The sequence below is a fragment of the Oncorhynchus masou genome, chromosome 13 (assembly GCF_036934945.1).
Source record: "Oncorhynchus masou masou isolate Uvic2021 chromosome 13, UVic_Omas_1.1, whole genome shotgun sequence".
NCBI classification, from domain to species: Eukaryota; Metazoa; Chordata; class Actinopteri; order Salmoniformes; family Salmonidae; genus Oncorhynchus; species Oncorhynchus masou.
In genome coordinates this window covers 35273496-35298133 of record NC_088224.1, presented here as the reverse complement: position 1 = coordinate 35298133, position 24638 = coordinate 35273496, and the positions used below count along the sequence as shown (strand labels likewise).

Genomic DNA, 24638 nt, shown 5'->3' with positions numbered 1-24638 from the left:
GCATACATATGTAGTATTTCATATTTTTTTTTTTTTTTTAGGAGATAGCCTATGGGGCCAGGAGAAACTAATCTACGGTCCGGATTGGTTTAAATAGCTACTGCTAAACTTAGCCAGATAATTAAATAGCCTACATTATGTGACATCTCTAAGCAGAAGGGTACTCCAGTAATGTCCTGGGTAGTGTTACAGCATTGACTGGTGTGAGCTGTGCTGCAGTGTGAAAACTCAACTATAAGCCTGAATCATACTTAACATGCAACATTCAAATTCTTATTTAAAAGATAATAGTCAAACACATTACATAAGACTATATCTCCACACCACAGTTATTTTTTAGCCCTTTTTTTTTATTAATATCATAATCATTTAACATAGTTATGACCTTTTTTATGAAAATAGTTCAGTAGAAAGACATTTCCATTAAAAAGTTCAGCGACTACTTCTGGCTCCTCCATTCATACAGTCTTTATTTCTGACCTCGCATACAGTCCAACCATCTGTGGTTAAAATGATCCAATGAGAGAGAGTGTGTGTGTGTCCATGTTCTCGCTTCTGGCCAATCAGAAATGAAGAGTGAACAGGAACAGGCGACAGGTATGTTTATCAACCAATAGTTAAAGTTTTTTTCAGACGCAGGAAGGATTTTTCTTTTTTGTCTTTCTGGGGGGGTGGGATTGTGACAGAGGTGACTTTTCTTTCTAGGAACGGGATGAATCGCCTAAACCCAACCTTCCACATGTGCCTCTGTTAAAATTGACTGGACTGGATGGTCTTGCTGGTTGGTCGGTCATCATGGCCATGGCTTATAAAATGCTTTGTCGGTCTGATGTCTCCAAGTGCATTGTGATAGGCGGACCACTAAGTGACAATAGGGCAACACGTTCTCTCCCCCTAAACATCCTAAGTCTAGTCATGTAATCCTTTCCTCAAGGACACAGATGGTCTGGTAACAGTATTTCTGTCAGTCTGTGCCACAGCGACTGGCATTTCCCCTCGCTTCTCGAGCACTTTGGAATTCCCCCCCTGACCAATCCAGCCAGACCAACTGACACAAAGCAGCCAATGACCAGTGAGAGGAGAGGAAGAGCGTCTCCATGGCTCCGGCCAGTAGCATTAGAATCCACGTGGAGGAGTCCCGCGCCCTCTTGTTGAGTGTCTCTGGGGGCGGGGTTTCCTCTGTGGTTTGGAGAAGCTGGTTGGCTGATGGTCCTGTCTTCAGGGATGTCACTATGGCAGATGGGAGCGGGTTGGTTGTGGGGCTCTCAGTCGCTGTCCGAGGCCACCGCAGATGAGCCTTTCCTCTTCCTCTTGGGAGCTTTGGGTTTAGAGTCCTCTTCCTCCTAGAGTAGGGGTGGAAATAAAAAAGGAGGTTTGAGGAACAAGTGGAGACCGAAATATCTATAATTACACAGCTGAGAGAGACACAAAATAGTTCCTGATTAACAGTTTAGGTTCCGTTAATCAGCAATTAATAGAACCTAAATCTAATCCTGGTGCTGGAGTGTAAAATGTTATGGGACTATGGGAGGCTCATCTTAACACAGAGTCTCTCAACAGGAAGTGGTTATAGGAGGACCTACCGAGGCACTGCTGGATGCGCTTTCTTCCTCGTTGCTAACAGGGGTGGCCGCTCCCTTACGCGACCGCGGAGAGGAAGCGGGGGCCTTGCGCCGTGACTTGGGAGGCTTGGAGGATGGCTCTTCATACTCCTCTGCCAATGAAAACAGGTCGCTGAATCTGAGTGGCGGAGACAGAAAGAGGGGACACATTTACAATACTGTCATACTCTTAAACCCCTATAAGACACTCCTAGTAACCGTGTTATTCATAGGCTCTTTAAATGATCCTCTGAGGACCGGAAGAGAGTCTGGGGTCTCACCTCATCTTGTGGGCCTCGTCACAGCTGGCCTGGACATGCTGCAGTGCCTGCAGGATGGGTGTCTGTGTGAAGACTGGAGACACACAGACAGAAGGGTCAGAGTTCACGGTACGGTATTTATCACTGGGTTAGACATGTGTTTGGGGGATACTAAGGTAAGTGTATAAGGTGGTGTTAGTTTGTTGCTATTGCAGGAGAGATGTGTTTTAGAATAGTAAAACAGTGTGTGTGTGTCTCACAGCTGTTCTTGGTGTTGCTGAGGTTCAGCCTCAGGTTGTCCATGTGCTCCAGGATCTGTTCCAGGGTCAGCTGGGCCAGTTTACTGCTGGAGCTACGCAGACTGGGGGAAACACACAGGCAATAAAACACTCCTTCCTTATACTCCAGTGAACAGGAACACTACTGTGACCAGGCTTTAACCTAACGGTCATCAACACAGTGTGCAGGCTTTTGTTCCAGCACAGCATTTAAACAACCAATTCAACTTATAATCAAGACCATGGGTGATCACTCAGGCTATTTGCAGTGCAGTTAAAATCACCAAAAGCTCACGTCAATGAACAGAAACACTAGAACACCATTCTGAAGCATTTAAACCCATGTGTGTCTTCAGTTAAAGAGATAAAGACTTTTACACCAATGATAATTGTTTTCCTTACCTCGAGAAAATAAACGGTGAAGTAAACAATGCATGGAACACGAGTATGCAAAGTTCTCCTTTAAATCTTTGGAAACAGTGCTGTCGAAAAATATTAAATTCTAAGTCGAACCCAGATCTTCTGGAGTGAAAGTGTTGCGCTATAGGTTGAATCGCATTAATATGGAGTTGGTCCCCCTTTGCTACTTTAACAGCCTCCACTCTACTGGGAAGGCTTTCCACTTGATGTTGGAACATTGTTACTGGGACTTGCTTCCATTCAGCCATAAGAACACTAGGGAGGTCGGGCACTGATATTGGGCGATGAGGCCTGGCTGGCAGTCAGCGTTCCAATTCACCTCAAAGGTGTTTGATGGGGTTCAGGTCAGGGCTCTGTGCAGGTCAGTCAAGTTCTTCCACAGACATCTCGACAAACCATTTCTGTATGGTCCCAGCTTTGTGCACGGGGGCATTGTCATGCTGAAACAGGAAAGGGCCTTCCCCAAACTGTTGCCACAAAGTAGGAAGCCTAGAATGTCATTGTATGCTGTAGCATTAAGATTTCCCTTTACTGGAACTAAGGGACCTAGCCCAAACCATGAGAAACAGATCATTATTCCTCCTTCACCAAACTTTACAGTTGGCACTATGCATTGGGGCAGGTAGCGTTCTCCTGCCATCCACCAAACCCAGATTCGTCCGTCGGGCTGCCAGACTGAAGCGTGATTCATCACTACAGAAAATGCGTTTCCACTGCTCCAGAGTCCAATTGTGACGAACTTTACACCACTCCAGCCGACGCTTGGCATTGTGCATGGTGATCTTAGGCTTGTGTGTGGCTGCTCGACTATTGAAACCCATTTCATGAAGCTCTTGACAAACAGTTGTTGTGCTGACGTTGTTTCCAGTGGCAGTTTGGAACTCGGTAGTGAGTGTTGCAGCTGAGGATAGACAATTTTTATGCGCTTCAGCACTCGGCAGTCCCGTTCTGTGAGTTTATGTGGCCTACCACTTCGAAATAACTGCACTTACAGTTGACAGGGCAGCTCTAGCAGGGAAGAAATTTGACAAACTGACTTTGGCATCCATATGACGCCGCCACGTTGAAAGTCACTGAGCTCTTCAGTACGGGTCATTCTAATGCCAATGTTTGTCTATGGAAATTGCATGACTGTGTGCTCGATTTTATACACCTGTCAACAGTGGGTGTGGCTGAAATAGCCGAATCCACTAATTTGAAGGGGTGTCCACATACTTTGTATATATGGTGTATGTGTGAGCTATTTTAGAAAGTGTAGCGAACCAATACACAATTGGATGCCAACATTAGCAATATCCAAACTGTGGATTGACGTAACATCAAAGATCTTCTCTGAATTTGAAGAAAACCATTAAGATTGGGGTAAAAACTCCATCTCTTTAAAAATGGAAAGCAGTGGACTCGTAGTCACCTCTGGCGTTTGCGTGGCAGGTTGTTGTTCTTGATGAGCAGGGCCTTGATGTGTTCCCCCAGGACGTCGTCGTGCTTGGCCGCCCAGTGGCGCAGGATACTGGTGGTGAACTGGTCCTCCGGGTGGCAGGGCCGACTGAGCACCATCTTCACCATCTCCCCACTGGGCCTAAAGTGGGAAGGAGCACCACAGGGATCAGTACTGGTTCCACTGTCGTCTTGTTTTTATTAATTTGCAGAGATATGTACCCATAACTATAGCTTACTTTTCCCTGCGTAGTTGCAACAGCAAACAGGAGAGTGCTTCTGGGTGTTCTGGAAAGGAAGAGATACAACATGAGCATATTATGCCAGTGGAAAGAGTAGTGTAGAACCATTAACACATTTTAGTGAAGGTCAATAGCATACCCAGCTCAAATATTATAAAGATAAGCCGGTAGTAGCTTAACTGTCAGCTATTAACATAATATACCCTGGGTTGTCCTGAACAGAAAGAGCCGGTTTGTCATATTGTAGAAGAACACACACACATCAATTCACTCATGACATTCTATGCGCACTAAAATGACCATCTGATTGTCTGAAGTGACTTTTGAAAGCCTAACACTAAGACGTCATTTTTTAATAATGGTGCTGGAGGGGATGGCTGCCGTTTTACGGGCTCCTAACCAACTGTGCTGTTCATTTTTCACATTGTTTTTTAACTTATTTGGTACATAATGTTGCTGGTACCGTCTACTATGACCGAAAAGAGGTTCTGGATATCAGAACAGCAATTACTCACCTCGATCTGGACAAACATTATTTATTTAATGAGACTGACACAAAGGATATACTGCTTCTACGAGACCAGGCCCAAATCACCGTCATTCGTGTGAAGAAAAGACGGAAATAGAGGGGGCGGAGATCGGAGTGCCTTTTGAGAATTTGTTGGCGAGCGGGTAACCTGCTTCTACCATCTGTTCTATTGGCCAACATGTGATCACTGGAGAATTAACTGGATGATCTCTGCTCAAGACTATCCTACCAACGGGACATTAAAAACTGTAATATCTTATGTTTCACCGAGTCATTGCTCGCCTGAGATAGCGTAACTCATGATAAACCACACTAGACCACACCATCTACATTTTTTGTAGCCGTCTATTTACAACCACAAACCGATGCTGGCATTAAGACCACACTCAACGAGCTGTATAAGGCCATAAGCAAATAAGAAAATGCTCATCCTGAAGCGGTGCTCCTTGTGGTCGGGGACTTTACTGCAGGCAAACTTAAATCCTTTTTTCCAAATTTCTACCAGCATGTCACATGTGCAACCAGAGGGGAAAAAAACAACCTCTAGACTAGAGGTTGACCGATTAATCGGAATGGCCGATTAATTAGGGCCAATATCAAGTTAACATTTTTGAACACTGATTATGGCTGATTACATTGCACTCCACGAGGAGACTGCATGATAGGCTGACTACCTCTTATGCGAGTGCAGCAAGGAGCCACGGTAAGGTGCTAGCTAGCATTAAACTTATCCTATAAAAAATAATCAATCTTAACATAATCCTGCGTTTGCCAGCAGCTCTTCCCAACGCATTCAAGCATTGCGCTGTTTATGACGTCAAGCCGATCAACTCCCGAGATTAGGCTGGCAATGCTAAAGTAACTATTAGAACATCCAATAGTCAAAGGTATATGAAATACAAATGGTATAGAGAGAAATAGTCCAATAATAACTACAACCTAAAACTTCTTACCTGGGAATATTGAAGACTCATGTTAAAAGGAACAACCAGCTTTCATATGTTCTCATGTTCTGAGCAAGGAACTTAAATGTTAGCTTTTTTATATGGCACATATTGCACTTTTACTTTCTTCTCCAACACTTTTTGCATTATTTAAACCAAATCGAACATGTTTCATTATTTATTTGAGACAAAATTGATTTTATTGATGTATCATATTAAGTTAAAATAAAAAAAGTGTTCATTGTTCATTCAGTATTGTTGTAGTTGTCATTACACACACACACACACACACACACACACACACACACACACACACACACACACACACACACACACACACACAAAAATCTGCCAATTAATCGGTATCGGCTTTTTTTGGTCCTCCAATAATCAGTATCGGCGTTGAAAAATCATAATCGGTCAACCTCTACGCTAGACCACATTTACTCCACACACAGAGATGCATACAAAGCACTCACTCGCCCTCTGTTTGGCAACTATGACTGTTTTGCTAGCACAGACTGGAATATGTTCTGGGATTCATCCAATGGCACTGTGGAGTATACCACCTCAGTCACCGGCTTCATCAATAAGTCCATTGATGATGTCGTCCCCACAGTAACTGTAAGTACATATCCCAACCAGAAGACATGGATTACAGGCAATATCCTCACTGAGTTTATAAGAAATCCCGCTATGCCTTCAGACGGACCATGAAACAGGCGAAGCTTCAATACAGGACTAAGATTGAATCCTACTACGCCGGCTCTGATGCTCGTCGGATGTGGCAGGGCATGCAAACTATTACAGACTACAAAGGGAAATCCAGCCGCAAGCTCCCCCGAGCCTAGTGATGCGAGCCTAGCAGATGAGCTAAATGCGTTTTATGCTCACTTTGAGGCAAGCGACACTGGAGCATGCATGAGAGCACCAGTTGTTCTGGACGACTATGATCACGCTCTCCGTAGCAGGTGTGAACAAGACCTTTAAACAGGTCAACATTCAGAAGGCTGCTGGGCCAGACAGATTACCTGGACAGTCACTCAGCATGTGCGTATCAAGTGTCCTTCCTGACCAAGTCTGTAATACCTACATGTTTCAAGCAAACCACCATAGTCCCTGTGCCCAAGAAAGTGAAGGTAACCCGCCTAAATGACTAACGCCCTGTAGCACTCACTTCGGTTAGCCATGAAGTGCTTTGAAAGGCTGGTCATGGCTCACATCAACACCATCATCGTGGAAACCATAGACCCACTACAATTCCAACAGATCCACAGATAAGACAATCTCAATCACACTTCAAACAACACTTTCACACCTGGACAAAAGGAACACCTATGTGAGAATGCTATTCATGGGTACAGCTCCGCGTTCAACACCATAGTGCCCGCGAAGCTAACACTTTCCTCTGCAACTGGATCCTGGACTTCCTGACGGGCCACCCCCAGGTGGTAAGGGTAGGCAACAACACATCTGCCACCCTCATCCTCAACAGTGGGTCGCCTCAGGGGTGCATGCTTAGTCCCCTCCTGTACTCTCTGTTCACCCACGACTGAGTGGCAAAGAACGACTCCAACAACATCATTAAGTTTGCTGACGACACAACAGCAGAGGAGGTCAAAGACCAGGTGGTGCCAGGACAACAACCTCTCCCTCAACATGGGCAAGACAAAGGAGATGATTGTGGACTATAGGAAAAGGAGGGCCGAACACGCCCCCATTCACATCGACAGGTCTGTGTTGGAGCGGGCCGAGAGTTTCAAGTTCCTTGGCGTCCACATCAATAATAAACTATCATGGTCCAAACACACCAAGACAGTCATGAAGAGGGCACGACAATACCTTTCCCCCCCTCAGGAGAAAATATTTGGCATGGGTCCCCAGATCCTCAAAAAGTTCTACAGCTTCACCATCGAGAGCAAACTGACCGGTTTAAAATGAACATTTATTTACTAGACAAGTCTGTTAAGATCAAACCCGGACGACGCTGGGCCAATTGTGCACCGCCCTATGGGACTCCCAATCACAGCCGGTTGTTATACAGCCTGGATTCGTATCAGGGTGTCTGTAGTGACACCTCAAGCTCTGAGATGCAGTGCCTTAGACCACTGCGCCACTCGGGAGCCCCGGTTGCATCACCGCCTGGTATGGCAACTGCTCGTCATCCGGCCGTAAGGCTCTACAGAAGGTAGTACCATACAGCAGAGTACGTCGCTGGGGCCAAGCTTCCTGCCATCCAGGACTTATATACTAGGTGGTGTCAGAGGAAGGCCCAAAAAATGGTTAAAGACTCCAGTCACCCAAGTCATAGACTGTTCTCTCTGCTACTGCACGGCAAGCGGTACCGGAGCACCAAGTCTAGGACTAAAAGGCTCCTTAACAGGTTCTACCCCCAATCCATAAGACTGCTGAACAATCCAATGGCCACCCAGACTACTTACATTGCTGCTGCCCCCCCCCCTCCCCCTGTTTTTACACTGCTGCTACTTGCTATTTATTGACTATGCATAGTCACTTTACCCCTACCTACATGTACGACTTACCCCGACAAACCTGTACCCCCACACATTGACTCGGCACCGGCACCCCCTGTATATAGTCTCAATATTGTTATTTTATTGTGTTACTTTTTATTTGATTTATTTAGTAAATCATTTCTTTACTTTATTTCTTGAACTGCATTGTTGGTTAAGGGCTTGTAAATTCGATTATAACTTAGATAGCCATGTTGGCAATAGAAAAAGCTTTTCAATTATGCCCACCTGATACAGATTGCGATTAATAATGGAATGTTTATGTGTGATGGTGGGGACGAAGGGCTGTGTTCCAAACAAAAAAACTACAATGGTCCCTTCTTCAGTTCCACGATGGCAAAGCTAAGAGCGCTAAAAAAAACACCTTACAGTTGAAGGATCTTCCTTCAGTCGTAAAAGTGCATTGAAATGACTTAGGAACTTGTGCACGGTTTGGAGAGATGTGTGACCACGTGACGACACCAGTTAGACCTCTCACTCAAACCTTTGTCATTGTTTTTTCTTATCTATTCCAAAATGTCAATGAATATTCTTATTATGTTACTGAACGTATCCAGAGTATTATCAGATGTTGTTATTGACAAATATTGTGAAAAGTACAGCAAGTGTAAAATGCACATAAAATTAACATTGTAATATTTGGATTCAGTCTTGTGTAAGGTTAACTGTTGTGTCCTCACCATCATCATCATCTGATAATTACCCCACCTCCAAAAAGTTATTTCAATTGCTGCCATGGTCATGCATATGACTTGTGAGGTTCTTCTGTTGGAAACATTTAAACTTGGCCCCATCTATACAGGTCAATTTCCACGAGTGTAAGGGGGTCAACAGTCTTAGAGATTTAGCTAAGAATAGTGGAGAGCAGTGTCTAGGCCTTTGTGTGTGTGTGTGTGTGTGTGTGTGCGTATCTCACCTTTGTACTTTAGGTGCTGCAGGATGGGGATAATGGTCTCCAGTGGGATGCTGTGGGCCAGGAAGAGCTGCCAGGTGCTGTACTGCTCAAACGTCTCCCAATCCAGAGACTGGACTGTAAACAATATTTCATACAGTGAGACACAAGCACACAGTTCATACAATAAGCAGACTGACAACATTCAGCAGACACAAGCACTACGAGTCTGTGTTTTTAAGTCTGGGTGTGTGTGCCAGTATATGAGTGTGTGTGTCTGACGTTATATGTGACTCACTGAGGATATTGAGGACAGAGTCCTTGCGGAACATCACCAGATTGCCAATCATTACATGACACATCAGCTCCTGCAGCTGAAAAAAAGAAAACAAATAGAGATGGAGGGAGTGAAATGGAAGGGTTGAAGGAGAAAAATACTATGCAGTACTGCATATTTTTGTGTGAGTGTGGTTGAATTACCTGTGTTGAATCGATGACAGCTACAATCATGTTGAGTAGCTCTGCACTGCGCAATGTCTCATCTGGGAACTACAGAGAGAGGAGGGAGATATCAGCAGTCAAACGGTGGTATGCTAGAGTGTGTTGGTTGAATGAGTGTGTTGGGCGAATGAGTGTGTTTTTTTTATGTAAATGAGATGGTCTTGACCTCAACATATACAGTACATTTGGAAAGTATTCAGACCCCTTGAAGTTACAGCCTTATTCTAAAATTTATTTTTGTAAAAATCACAATACCCCATAATGAAAAAGCAAAAAAAGGTTTATAAATTTTAGCATATTTATATATTTCTTCTATAGATCACATTTACATAAGTATTCAAACACTTCACTCAGTACTTCGTTGAAGCACCTTTAGCAGCGATTACAGCCTCGAGTCTTCTATGTTGCTACAAGCTTGGCACACCTGTATTTGGGGAGGTTCTCCCATTCTTCTTTGCAGATCCTCTGAAGCTCTGTCGGGTTGGATGGGGAGTGTCGCTGCACAGCTGTTTTCAGGTCTCTCCAGATATGTTATATCGGGTTCAAGTCCGAGCTCTGGCTAGGCCACTCAAGGACATTTAGAGACTGATCCCAATAGCCACTCCTGCATTGACTTGACTGTGTGCTTAGGGTCGTTGTTCTGTTGGAGGGTGAACCTTCACCCCAGTCTGAGTTCCTGAGCGGTCTGGAGCAGGTTTCCATCAAGGATCTCTCTGTACTTTGCTCCGTTAATCTTTCCCTTGATCCTGACTAGTCTCCCAGTCCTTGCAGCTGAAAAACATCCCCAAAGCATGATACTGCCACCACCATAGGGGGGATGGTGGCAGTTTTCCTCGTAGGGATGGTGGCAGGTTTCACCGTAGGGATGGTGGCAGGTTTCCTCCAGACATGACGCTTGGCATTCAGGCCAAAGAGTTCAATCTTTGTTAGTACCCTTTCCCAGATCTGTGCCTCGACACAATCCTGTCTCTGAGCTCTACGGACAATTCATTCGACCTCATGGAAACTTTGGGACCTTATATAGACAGGTGTGTGATTTTCCAATCAATTAAATTTACCACAGGTGGACTCCAATCAAGTTGTCGAAACATCTCAAGGATCATCAATGGGAACAAGATGCACCTGCTCAATTTCGAGTCTCATCGCAGAGGGTCTGAATACTTATGTAAATAAGAAGTTTATCTTTAATACATTTCCAAAAATTTCAGGTATAATCCTAGAGAGGAAAAAAATTATTTAACAAATGTTATAATAAGGCTGTAACATAATAAAATGTGGAAAGGGGAAGGGGTCTGAATACTTTCCGAGGAATATTCACACCCCTGGACCTTTTCCACATTTTGTTGTGTTAAAGTGGGCTTAAAATTGATTTAAATTGTCATTTTTTGTCAAAGAAGAATTCTAATGGAACATAATTTAAGGAAAACAAAACACTGATATATCTTGATTAGATAAGTATTCAACCCCCTGAGTCAAGACATGCTTGGCAGTGATTAGAACTGTGAGTCTTTATGGGTAAGTGTCTAAGAGATTTGCACACCTGGATTTTTGCCCACCCAATATTTGCCCACCCAATCTACCTACATCATCCTGTTTTTATTTTTACTTTTCTGCTCTTTTGCACACCAGTATCTCTACTTGCATATCATCATCTGCTCATTTATCACTCCAGTGTTAATCTGCTAAATTGTAATTATTCGCTCCTATGGCCTATTAATTGCCTACCTCCTCATGCCTTTTGCACACACTGTATATAGACATTCTTTTTTTCTACTGTGTCATTGACTTGTTTATTGTGCTATTGGCTTGTTTATTGTGCTATTGGCTTGTTTATTGTTTACTCCATGTGTAACTCTGTGTTGTTGTCTGTGTCACACTGCTTTGCTTTATCTTGCCCAGGTCGCAGTTGTAAAAGAGAACTTGTTCTCAACTAGCCTACCTGGTTAAATAATGGTGAAAAAAAATATTATAATAATAATATTAATTTAAAAAAATTAAGCTCTGTCAAGTTGGTTCTTGATCATTGCTAGACAGCCATTTTCAAGTCTTTTCATGCTGATTTAAATGAAAACTGTAACTAGTCCACTCAGGAACATGAAATGGCATCTTGGTAAGCAACTACAGTGTATATTTGGTCTTGTGTTTTAGGTAATTATCCAGCTGAAAGGTGAATTTGTCTCCCAGTGTCTACTTGAAAGCAGACTGAACCAAATTTCTCTAGGATTATACCTGTGCTTAGCACCAACCTCGTCCTTGCCGATGACAAGCATACCCATAACTTGATGCAGCCACCACCATGCATGAAAATATGAAGAGTAGTACTCAGTGATGTGTCGTGCTGGATTTGCCCCAAACATACCGTTTTGTATTCAGGACAAAAAGTTAATATCTTTGCTACATTTTTAAAAATGTCTTCTTTTCACTCTTATTTATGTTAGTATTGTGGAGTAGCTACAATGTTGTTGAACAATCCTCAGTTATCTCCCATCACCATTGGCCTCATGGTGAAATCCTCTCCGGCAACTGAGTTAGGAAGGACGCCTGTATCTTTGTAGTGACTGGGTGTATCGATACACCATCCAAAGAGATATTCAATGTCTGCTTTGTTTTACCCATCTACAAATAGGTGGCCTTCTTTGCAAACCATTGGAAAACATCCCTGGTCTTTGTGGTTGAATCTGTGTTTGAAATTCCCTGCTCAAATGAGGGACCTTACAGATAGTGTGTGGGGTACAGAGATGAGGTAATCATTTAAAAATCATGATAAACACAATTACTGCACACAGTGAGTCCATGTGACATTTTTACTCCTGAACTTATTTAGACTTACCACAACAAAAGGGTTGAATACTTACTGATTCAAGCCATTTCAGCTTTTCATTTGTAAACATTTTCTAAAACATAATTCCACTTTGACATTATGGGGTATTGTGAGTAGACCAGTGACTCAAAATCTCAATTGAACCCATGTTAAATTCAGCCTGTAACACAACAATATTTGGGAAAAGTCCATCTTTGAAGATGGTGTTTGCGTGTACCTCCGTGTAGATGGATGGTGTGAGATAGCAGAGGAGCCTGATGTCGTCCTCCTGGCAGGCCTTCATATCCATCATCAGACAGGTGTGCAGGTCTCCTAGCGCTGTAGCCTGGGCAAAAGACTCATACAGACTCATCTTCCCCATCGCCGCTTTACTGTGGTGGGAGACAATGTTACAACAATGTTAGAACTTGGTTTCAGCTACGACCAAACAATGGTGCAACAACACTAGATCAAATGATGTTAAACCTACGGAGCCGTGAGATGGCAAAAATGTGTACAGACTGTCTCCAATGACAGCTTTATCGCGGTAAAAGGAGCATTACCAGCAGCATTAGAGAAACTAAAAAAGTGCACGGTTATAGGAAAGGAGCTAGATAATCAGTAACTTCAGGCAGGACAACAAAATCTCTAACGCACGACTCCCTCAGCCTCCCTGAAGCCAAGGGGTCCTCATTCATTTTTAAAGCTAATGCTAAACAGTGTGTTGGGCCCAGTGCCCTCACCTGGCCTTGAGGTAGTAAAGCAGGTGGTAGCCGATCTTGGGCTGTTTCTGGTAGAGCTCCGCCAGCATCTCCAGCAGCACTGAGAAGCCACTGTTGTCCTCCTGCATCTGACACAGGTTCCTGAACACCAGGCAGACAGGCTTACACACAGACTCCTCCAGCGACCTGTGAACAAAAGAACACACAGTTAATATTTAAAAATACATTTTTTTTTAAATCCTCTCGTGTATACACAAATGTACGGCAGAGGCCGCACACACACTTACTCTTCTGTGATCTCGTCGGGAAGCACGTCTCCTCTGAAGTGGCCCTTGAAGAGCTCGGCCAGACAGGAGGCCAGAGTTGACATCTGCTCTGAGTCAAAGTCCTCCTGAGAGAGAGAGGGCGAGAGAGAGGGCGAGAGAGAGGACGAGAGAGAGGGCGAGCGAGAGAGAGGGCGAGCGAGAGAGAGGGCGAGCAAGAGAGAGGGCGAGCAAGAGAGAGGGCGAGCAAGAGAGAGGGCGAGCGGGAACATCAATAAAACAGAGAATTCTCATTTCCCCCCCAGAGATACACTGAGTGTACAAAACATTAAGAACACCTGCTCTTTCCATGACAGACTGACCAGGTGAAAGCTCCCTTATTCATGTCACTTGTTAAATCCACTTCAATCCGTGTAGATTAAGGGGAGGAGACAGGTTAAAGAAAGATTTTTAAGCCTTGAGACGAGACAATTGATTGTGTATGTGTGCCCTTCAGAGGGTGAATGGGCAAGACAAAATATTTAAGTGCCTTTGAACAGGGTATGGTAGTAGGTGCAACGCTTCTGCGTTTTTCACACTCAACAGTTTCCTGTGTGTATCAAGAATGGTCCAACACCCAAAGGACATCCAGCCAACTTGACAACTGTTGGAAGCATTGGAGTCAACATGGGTCAACATCCCTGTGGAACGCTTTCAACACCTTGCGGAGTCCATGCCCCGACGAATTGAGGCTGTTCTGAAGGCAAAAGGGCAGGGGTGCAACTCAATATTTAAGAGGTGTCCTTCATGTTTTGTACACTCAGTGTATGATGACCCCCAATAAATATCTGGATTTAAGACCATGTTATTCAGATGACCTTATTCTTTTAGTTCACTCACCTCTAAGATCAGATCCACGATCTCCTGCATGACTTCACAATGTGTCTCAGTGTCACTGTTGGGGGGACAGATGGGAAAGGAAATCATTATTAACGAGCCCATTTCAAATAAAAGACTTCCAGGGCTGCAATCACCAATGTTGTTGCAATCAGCAACGACAGCAATGGGAGTGATTGGGGGGAGGCTGAGAGATGGAGTATGAAAGTGGCTCTCCAAATCAACTCAAATCAATGGACGGAAAATGGCAGAAACAACCCAACCTACTAGTGAGCTAGGCAGAGGCGTGAAGCGAACGGCATTATTGTCAACGCCTCCTCATTCGATACATAAGCTAACAGTGTGAACGGGAAGAGCAGGGATCTCCAACACTGGTTGTGAAAAGCTACTGGGCGTGCAAGCTTTTGTTCTAGCCCCACAGTAACCCACCCGATTGAAATAATCAAGGTCGAAACTGAAGAGGACCATGAATAGCTGGAAACAAGTGCATTAGTGCCGGGGTGGAACAAAAGACTTCGCACCCAGTATCTCTCCGAGTTCTTGGTTTGGGATCGGGCATGTGTGACTGAGGATCTGACTGAGAATGTCAGTGAATGTGAAAGATTGAGTGTTAACAGCGGCAATGAATTTAAAAAATATATATATTCCTATATGTTTGCTTTGGTAATGTCTTACACCAATCACACTAATTGAATTGAATTAAATGGAGTGTGCTTGTTTGTTAGACAAATAATGTTATGATGCGAGGGCATTGTCAAGTCACATCCACTCAACTGACCTTCCTTTCTGTAACTGCAACACCTTCTCCTTCATCATGTCGTCCAATTGGTCCACGTAAGGAGTGATGTCAGCGGGCTCCTCAATAATGGCCTCTTTGATTGGGTGGAATCGGAACTCCCGCTTTTTATTTCCTGTAATAACCAAAATGAGAGGTCAGCCAATGACTTGAAGCGGATGAGTAAGAAGCAGAGTGAGATTGAGCCCCTAATATGTTTCCAGTCTTTTGAATTGGTTTGCGGGTTTCTAAATTGCTTTCACATGCAAGTTTCTGATTTGGTTTCATTGAAGCTAAAAGCAGTGTTCATGTATTAAGCTGCTGATCTATGTTGAAAGGGGGGGGTGAAAGCAAAAATAAACTAATGTGGTGATAATCAGAGTTCAGATTATGCTAGTGATAGCCCAAACAGATCTGGGACCAGGCCTGTCTATCCAACTCCTATGGTCATTGTCATGCATAGGAGTTGGCATGACAGCACAAACAGATCTGGGACCAGGCTAGATCACGTTAGAGGTCATTTGGTGTAAAATGCAGTGAAATAGATTGTACCAATTTAAGTGTTGAGAGTCTGGTGGTTATAACACAGTATCTATTATATGGGTTGAGTGCAGTAATAAAATGAGTCCTTCCTTACCCTCACCCTTGTTGTTAATCTCCTCCTCATCGTCGCTGAAGGCAGCCTCCGTGTTGTCATAGCAACCACCCTCCTTGTCCAGCAACACATGATTGTCCATCTCCAAGGAAACAGACTCCTCCATTTTCACTGATGAGCGAAGGGTGATTAGACGGCATTGCAGAGTAGAGGAAAGGAAACAGAAGTTTCTCAGATAAAGGTAACACGAATAACAGCTTAGCTAGATATATCCCTCCAAAACAACACACCCACCACACACACACAATTTTCCTGGTTAACCTTATTCAAAGTAGTTAAACATTAACACTAGGATCAATTATTTAATCATGCAATATTTAATGGGGGAAATTCACGTTTTAAACGGTCAGTTGCACCCCAATACAATTCAATAAAGTCATATTGAATTGAAAATCCTCTACTTTACAGTTCCTGTTCAAGATGGAACATGCTCTAATTCAGCAGACACTTTTACCCAAAGCCACTTTCAGTTGGCACAACAGCCTGGGCTCTAAGGACTAGAGGCTATTCAAAAGACAAGGTCTACTTTCCCAGCTGTTGCTAGAAAGAGGCCATTTCAACTCTACCAATATCATAAAGCATGATTCAAAGGTTGCTTCTTTATGATTCCCAACCTGACAATATTGATTAGTGTTATTGTACATGCCCGGGGGAGGATGGTTGCAGATGAGGGATGTTTATTTTGCATGTCTGTAACTGTAATGAGCTGTGGAAAGAAATTCTTCTTTAAGGACCACCAACAGTGTTGATTTATTAATTCATTAATGTTAATAAATAAAAGTTTCATTACTTTCATTTGTACCTTCATCCCTTCCCTCTGTGGGGGGCGAGGGGGAACTGCAGAACTCTGGGAAGCGTTCCCTCAGCATGGAGCGCAGCTCCCGGTCCAGTTTGGGGTTGTCAAAGAGTGGGGCTAGGTGACTAAGGGAGGAAAAGACAGACATATATGTGGTTTCAATAACGCTGATGAAGATCCATGGACACAAAATGGAATAAAATAACTAAATCACTGACAATACCAAAATCATTGGATCAAAAATATAGGTTCAATTGAAATATAATATTACATTAGTTTATGCATAACTGTGACAAGGTCTATGGTCAAATATATCCTATGATGGCGGTGGTGTGTGCATGTATGCGTGAGAGAGAGACTCACGCCAGCACTCTTTTCTCCATGATGAAGGTGAGAGAGTTGAAGACTCCCTGACGCACCTGGCCTTCCAGAGGGGGGAAAAAGTGAGGGATGATCTGCGAGGGAGCGAGAGGAGGAGCGGGTGAAGAAAAGAGAGCAAAACAGTAGGATCAACTGAAGTCAAGAAGGGGTCAAAAGAGGAGATGGGTCAAACATCTGAGAGAAGGCCAAAATACCACACAACTAACGTCTCTAAAGCATGGCATGACGAACACTAAATAAAGTTGCCATTAAACTTCCCCACTGCTGTAAATTTACCTCTCGTTTCCCAAGTCAGACCAAACGGGTGAACACTGCAGGAAATGTAAAAACACCTCTTCACTCTCTAATGCTTTGCTAACACACGGAGCATGAAGCACGAGTCAACAAAGTCTATTCCACTTTGAATAGCTAAAAAAAAAAAGCAGCAAATTCACCATAGCTAAGTGATATAAATGAGCTCCATTGTGTAATGTGTGCATCCACTCACCCGACACATGAAGTCCAGGAGAGTGGCAGTGATGGCTGGATGAGGCTTCATGGAGTGGTGCATCACCAAGATGGCCGGCTCTGAGAGAGGGAGGGGGAAGAGAGAATGGATGGGTAAACCATGAAAACAGAAAGGGAAGAGAAAACAGTGCATACTGTGGCAGAGAGAAGGTGATAGCAGAAAGGTGTCCATCTTGTAAACTCTGTTTCCGTTATTCTAATATACCACTAACCCAGCACCCAAAAACATGTTGTCCTACTTCTATACATTTGGTTGAGCACATTGGCCCCTTACATGAAGAGATACAGGTGGAGTGTTCCACCCTCCCCCCGTCTTACCTATGTTCATGATGCTGTCCTTCTCTGGGCTGAAGAAGAGCCAGTCGTAGAACAGGGCCAGCTTGGCGTTGGAGGCCGCCACGTTAGACTGAAGATGTAAGTAATAAAAATGTATTTATTACAATGTGATTACTATTTAACAATGTTATTTATGGGTAACGTCCAGTTAAATAGCTGTAAATACTAGGTAAATTCAAATGAAAAAAAGCTTTATTGTCTACTTAATTAACAGACAGGAAATCATCATTGGCATAAGTGCAAAATAAAGCGCTAGCCATCTTTGCCCCGCCCCTTACCGTGCAGGTGGTGAGCAGCCAACCAATGATAGCCCAGCGGGGCAGGATGTCGGAGCTCAACACCTCATTGGATGGGTGCACCACGCCGCAGATGTAGCGAATCAGGTCGCAGCGCAGCGACTGGCTCTCTGCCGTGGACAGGTATTGTCTCTGGAACCAGTCCTGGTATCGCTTCTGCTGGCCAAAACGCACCTACAGGGAGAGAGGGACAGGATAGGCATAAAGGAATTTGAATATGCATGTACTGTACATGTGTTTGTACTGTTCTGAGAAGTGTTGTAGTGTGTGTGTGTGTTTACCCTGGAGGTCATGAAGAGCAGTTTGGTCTCCATGTCTGGTGTGAGGCGACAAGCCAGGAACTTCCGGGATGTGCGAGCGGTCAGGAGCTGCAGCAAGCCTATAGAACCAGACGGAGAAGGAGCGAGAAAGAGAGAGATTTAGAACTGAGCCACGAGTCTCTCAGACACATGGCCCCCCACCCCCCACCCCGTGCTGAGCGACACTTTCTTACCCTTACCAGTGAACTGAGGGCTCAGGGCCTGGGGGTTGTGGAGCAGGTCTTTCCACAGCAGCTCCATCTCCGGGATCCGGGCCACAATCTGCAGCAGACGCACCAGGTCTCTCCCAATGATAAAACACTCCATAAACTAGACAGGGACGAGGGTAAAGGAGAGAGAGAAAATGTCATTGCTCATTCAATTACTTCATTGCTGTGTGGAAATTCCTCCATGTCAAACCTAGCTACAGTATAATAACAGTCTGTGTTCTTGGGCATATAGAATATGACATGAATCCTCTTTCTTATCAGTCCTCCTTCCATCAAGAATCCATATGCATCTTCACTCCAATTCTGCCCCCCCCCTCTGGGATTTAGCTTAACTATATTCCACCCGCTTTCCTCTCCCTCCTTCCAACCTTGAAATGTACTCCTCCCACAATCCCTTACTCACTATATTGCTCTTCTCCTTACCTCCCTGATCACATTACATCACTCCCTCCCTCACCTTCTCTCGAAGCAGGCCGATACAGAAGTCCACCTCCTTCTGTCTGAGGACCAGCAGTGCCGGGGTGCCGTGGTCCACGATGAGGCGCAGGTAGGTGTACACTGACATGGCTATCAGCATGCCACTCTTCAGCACCCACTCTCTGAGAGAAAAAAAAAAGAAAAAAAAGAGATGGAGATGATTGTAGATGATTCTCGTGGGTTTGTTGTATGGTAAACCAGATGAGTCCAAACTTCCACAAAGTGTGAGTGTGTTGAGCAAAAAAAGCAACAATCACAAAAAGGGCAGACCAAGGAAAACTTCCAAAAGGACTAACTTGAGGCAGAAAAGAGTTGGAGCACTTAACAACAAAAAGCAGAGACTGATTTCTGTTGAATTTCTGCCTCAAATGTAGTCCCTTTGGAAGTTTTTCTTGGTAAGCTCTTCGCATATGTTATGAGCCTACTTCAAAGCATGAGATGATTTAAAAAAAATAATTGTGTGAGATATGTTTTTGCCCTATGATCCAGTTGGACTTTTATTACATGACAATACTGTAGTGAAAGAGTGTTTCCTGTTGAACTCCACTTGTCAACACACCTTTGCTCCACCACTATGTCCAGCACATTCTCCGCCAGCCACAGGTTCTTATTGGTGATGTCTCCTCCTGGACACAGAAAAAAAGCCACATAGCTGCTCAATCAAGCAAACCAACACACAGATAAAAAAATAAACAAAAAGACAAGGAAGCCATTTTGAGCAACGGTGAAACAAGACACTACTTTGTGCATTGGCAGAAAGAATTGCTCTGCATCTCAAAGCAGTGAAACCAACAGTGCACATGGTGAATGGACCAACCTGCAATCTGCTTCATAAGGGTCATGAGGATGCCGTCCGCTCCGATTACGCCACTCTTCACCAGCTCCCTCACCAACCACACCAACTGAAAGGAGAGAGGGGGGGGGGGGGTCATTAGCCAATCACTTACTCATTAGAAAACATCAAAATCTACATGTGTATTGTGTGTCAATAAAGCTAATTAAAATTGAGAGCACAGAAACCGTTTCTGCCTTTTCTACACGGAGACAAACTGTTGACCTGGGTGCGGCACACGTCTTGCAGCTTGAGGAACTTCTCCATGAGGATCTGGTTGATCTTGATCAGGATCACGTTCATGCCGTCCCTATTCACCAGGGTCAGGTCTCTGTAGCACTGCGGAGGGTAGAGTGGCGAATACAAATGTGTTATATGACGAAAGGCTCATTTGCTTTGTAGCATATGGACATACTGTACAGTGTACATACAACACAGTGTGATAACGAACAGCTTTGTGCATCAATAGGGGCTATGTATAAATACTGTAATGTGGATTCAAGTGGGCACCCCAGTCAAACATGTTCAGGTGACAAGGATTTAGAGGCGCCACGGGAATATTATAGAAGTTCACCATTCTTTAAATATATATATATAAATTTTTTAAGAATGGTGAACTTCTATAAACAATAATAATAAAAATGATATATATATGGACAGTGAAAGTCAGAATGTATAGGGGAGACGGATAGAGGAAGACAGACAGGAAGGAGATGGGATTAGTAGCCATGTTGTCAGGGTGATATGTGGTCCGGAGGTCTAACCATTACAGCAGACTCTGGATCAGAACTTCACCATTCTATAAATAATTTCTACAGTTTTACCCAACAGCCCCATTCTACAGAACCTTACGGTGGAAATGTTCATGTCTCATCATAAGGTGTAATGATAATCTACAGTCTGAAAGTATGTATGTATGTATGTATGTATGTATGTATGTATGTATATATACATACATACATACATATACATATACATATATATATATATATATATATACACACACACACATATATATATATAATAGTGGTGTTAGAGGAAGTGAGATGTGAATAAAGTGTGTGTGATACAGGTAATCACACACAGTGGTTTAGGAGGCTGCAGTGTGCGTATGTATAGTGTTGTGTGAGGGTGTAATAAATATGAGTGTCTGTACTGTGTGTGTGATGTTTGTTGCGTGAAAGCCATAAATACTGACAAGGACAGTGAGGCTTCAGAGTTTAGCATGAACATTTGTGAAGTGTTTGAGGTGTATGTGATGTATAGATTGGTATGTAGCAGTGGTGGGAAAAGTACTCAATCGTCATACTTGAGTAAAAGTAAAGATACCTTAATAGAAAATTACTCAAGGGGATAAAGGGGGGGAAGAAGTGGGGGGGCGACATCTACCCTCTTTCTTTTTACATGTCCTTGTTCTGTATGTCTTGTTTTGTATTATTTGTTTTGTACCTAGAACTCTGGGTCTTGTTGTTCCTGTCTGCTCTTTTATGTTTAGATAAGAATTGTATACCTGTCTTGTATACCTATACACCATTCTTGTGTGTGTTCAATAAAAAATATTTGAAACAAGAAAATTACTCAAGTAAAAAGTGAAAGTCACCCAGTAAAATACTACTTGAGTAAAGCCTAAAAGTATTTGGTTTTAAATGTACTTATGTATCAAAAGTAAATGGAATTGCTAAGATGTGCTTAAGTATCAAAAGCATAAAATAATTTCAAGTTCCTTATATTAAGCGGCACAATTGTATTTTTCAAATTTTTATTTACAGATAGCCAGTGGCACACTCAGACATAATTTACAAACAAAGCACGTGTTTAGTGAGTACGCCAGATCAGAGGCAGTAGGGGTGACCAGGCACGTTCTCTTGATAAGTCTGAATTGTAACGAGTACTTTTGGGTGTCAGGGAAAATGTAGAGAGTAAAAGTTGCCAAAAATATAAATAGTAATAGTAATGTAAAGTACAGATATGCCAAAAAACAACTTAAGTAGCACTTTAAAGTTTTTTTTACTTTACAACGCTGGGTGGTAGAGTATTTGGAGTCTATAATTCCATTCACATATCCTGTAGCCTAAAGCATTCAAGGTATTAGGGTGTTGATAACAGCACACTATTTTTAGTGCACTCACAAGAGTCACTATGTAAGCTAATTCAAACCATGTGAGGTGTGTATAAATATTGGTGTGTGTATAGTGAATGCAATCAATGGAGACATGATCATGAGAGCTTTCCGACACTCCTGGTTTGACCCGGAGTCTCCCAGAATTGGCTTTCGACTTCCGGCGAACAGGAAAACTATTCCAGAGTATTTTGAAAAGGCAATAACGAAATTAGACTAAGATGTAAAAATGTTGAATCTACCCGAAATGAGCTCCATCTGACTTGGCAACCATAATGATCATATGAAATGGTAACGTGTTTGATAATGATATGAAGTATGATAATGATCATGTATATGGTAGTAATGAGGCCTTACTCTCTGTGCCTGTGAGGGTTCTGTGAGCAGCAGAGCGAAGAGTCCCAGACACACCTCCTCGTGCTGCTGTGGACCTTTACACACCTAGAGAAGGGAGGAGATGAGGACAATATATCATACCATGTAACTTATCCCTGACCAAGGTATGTGTAATTTATTATTATTTCTCTCGCTCTCTTCATTTATTTTTTTATTTATTTTACTAGGCAAGTCAGTTAAGAACAAATTCTTATTTTCAATGACGGCCTAGGAACAGTGGGTTAACTGCCTGTTCAGGGGCAGAACGACAGATTTTGTACCTTGTCAGCTCGGGGATTTGAACTTGCAACCTTTCGGTTACTAGTCCAATGCTCTAACCACTGTTAGTCTACACCTGTTGTTTATGAAGCATGTGACAAATAAAATGTCATTTGATGGGGCTGTAGCCTCCATTATCATGGTGTTGACGAAGGAGGCTTCAGCCGTATTAGGGCTTCATGTAACTTGAACCTATTCAATTCAACATCTTACATTTCTTGTCATTTCAGCAGGCCATGACAACCACCATCTCAGATTGTCTTGAAATTGTTTTTGTAGTTAGAAACAGGTAAGATTGGCATTCCTGAAATTATTTTGATGAAATGTAATTTTAATTGAGAAATTAAGCTAACTGTGTAGTGCTTCGCAATTGTAATGATATTAGGTTGTGTTGGGTTTAATAGTACAAGTCACAAATCACAATACATTTAGAGCTGTTTCCTAATAACTTTATTGAAAAACATAAGAGTGCCATGCAAATCATTATTTTATTGGAGTTGTCACTACATTTTAGTCCCTGGCCCATTTCGCCATCAAAGTTTGGGCTTGTAGGAGAAGTTCTCACCTAGCCTACAAGTAGCATACTGTATAATCTTACACATCTCAATATGCTTATGTAGCATATGCGTCACATCCTTTGAGTTCTAACATTTACAAAGGGCATTGCAGAAATGTGTATGAGAACAACTCATTTGCTAAGCAACTGATGACTCTGACCATAGTCAATTCTATTAGATTAAATTCAATCATGTGCTATACAACTAATCTAATGTAGAGCCTAAGGCTCAACTAAAATATGTAAGTAGCTACATCTCATCTGCATATTCTAGTATGCAGAGTCCTATCCCATGGTGGTGGACTATTAGTGAGAGGGCGAGGGACTCACATTAGCTGTGATAGCATCGTTGGCTTCACGCTCTGACAGGCCATTTGTCAATGAAGTGACGATCGCCACACACCTCTCCAACCGCTAATGAACACAACAAAAAAAGGAATGTTAAACACAAAGACAGAAAGACACCCAGAAGCATAGATAGGCCTAATTGTTCACAATTCACAATGTGGGCATACACACACAGACAGAAACACACACAAGATGCCACACAAAGAACAACACAGCACACTAAAACACATGGGCACAACAAGTCAGAGAAATCACACACAAAAATCACACAGAAAGGCTGCACACAAACAACAACAGAACGATGATCACTGTCAATTGAGCTAGCTACTGTATGAAAATGCCTTAACCGTGTGGGGGTTAGGCTCTTGATTTTTTTTTAGGGGAAGGATCACGACAAGGGTTGTCAGAAAAAGTACTTTATGTGTATGGTGAGTTTTGCGCATGTGCACGGCTCATCTATGTTTACCAAAATAGCATGCTAAATGCTACCCTAAATTCTGCTGGATTCCCCATCATTTAAACTCACGTCAACAGAGCGAAAATACGTACCTCAAACATACACGTCAGGCTATAAAATGCCATTTCGAATTAGTAACCAAACTTGCTGAATGATAGCTAGCTAGCAACATACAGGCTATGTTGTAAAAAATGGTTCCGTGTCTTTGTAGTGAATGTTTTATAACGTGCTGTATGGTTGAACAGATGTTCGTATGATGTAGCAAAGCTTCTTGAGAATGTTTTATAGTAGCCCTACCTCCTCCAGCTCATCTTTTGCGTCCAGGGTCGTGGACACCAATAGGCGACCCTGTGGTTTCCCCTTTGCCGGTGAAGGCTCCATCACCTCCCGCCTCGCTTCGTCTGGCCCCAGAGGACTTGAGGGGTTAGACACTAGGGTTCGGGGAAAATTCTAAATGGCTTTCTCGTAGGAATGGATCGGCTCTAACAATAGACAGTTGTTTAGACTCTTTTTACACGGTCTTCGTCGGACACCGTGTTTTTTTGACTTGGTTAGTCCACCTTTCAGTCTCACTCCGGTGCTTTCGACAGTGTCCGAATAAAACAAACTAACTTCCGGAGG

General features: G+C 43.1%; 1 protein-coding gene across 5 annotated transcripts; it reads right to left on the bottom strand.

Annotated features, from left to right (window-relative positions):
• Positions 1–329: 329 nt before the first annotated feature.
• Positions 330–24638, bottom strand: LOC135552153 (integrator complex subunit 3). Of its 5 annotated transcripts, none has more exons than XM_064983596.1 (29): positions 24315–24638; positions 23543–23626; positions 22360–22443; positions 20109–20222; positions 19869–19953; positions 19611–19677; positions 19032–19173; positions 18539–18674; positions 18327–18424; positions 18028–18219; positions 17732–17819; positions 17394–17473; positions 16889–16980; positions 16520–16650; positions 15712–15840; positions 15078–15210; positions 14303–14357; positions 13448–13551; positions 13182–13346; positions 12677–12830; positions 9618–9686; positions 9436–9511; positions 9162–9275; positions 4236–4284; positions 3971–4138; positions 2122–2222; positions 1883–1955; positions 1584–1740; positions 330–1343 (listed from the first exon to the last, which is right to left on the bottom strand). In XM_064983596.1, the coding sequence occupies exons 1-29, from the start codon at positions 24396–24398 to the stop codon at positions 1266–1268; spliced, it is 3102 nt and encodes a 1033-aa protein (XP_064839668.1). In that variant the 5' UTR covers positions 24399–24638; the 3' UTR covers positions 330–1265. The 5 variants fall into 5 exon arrangements, with proteins under 5 accessions (XP_064839668.1, XP_064839670.1, XP_064839671.1 ...); XM_064983598.1 differs by having other exon boundaries at positions 15718–15840; XM_064983599.1 differs by having other exon boundaries at positions 16532–16650.

Bases quoted from the DNA above. Each gene is read 5' to 3' on its own strand.
- LOC135552153 (XM_064983596.1), bottom strand. From the start codon at position 24,398: ATGGAGCCTTCACCGGCAAAGGGGAAACCACAGGGTCGCCTATTGGTG. The intron at 13,552-14,302 runs GTGAGTGAACTA...TCTCTCTCTCAG, and splicing joins TCGTGGATCTGATCTTAGAG to GAGGACTTTGACTCAGAGCA. The intron at 12,831-13,181 runs GTGAGGGCACTG...CTCCCACCACAG, and splicing joins CTTTACTACCTCAAGGCCAG to TAAAGCGGCGATGGGGAAGA.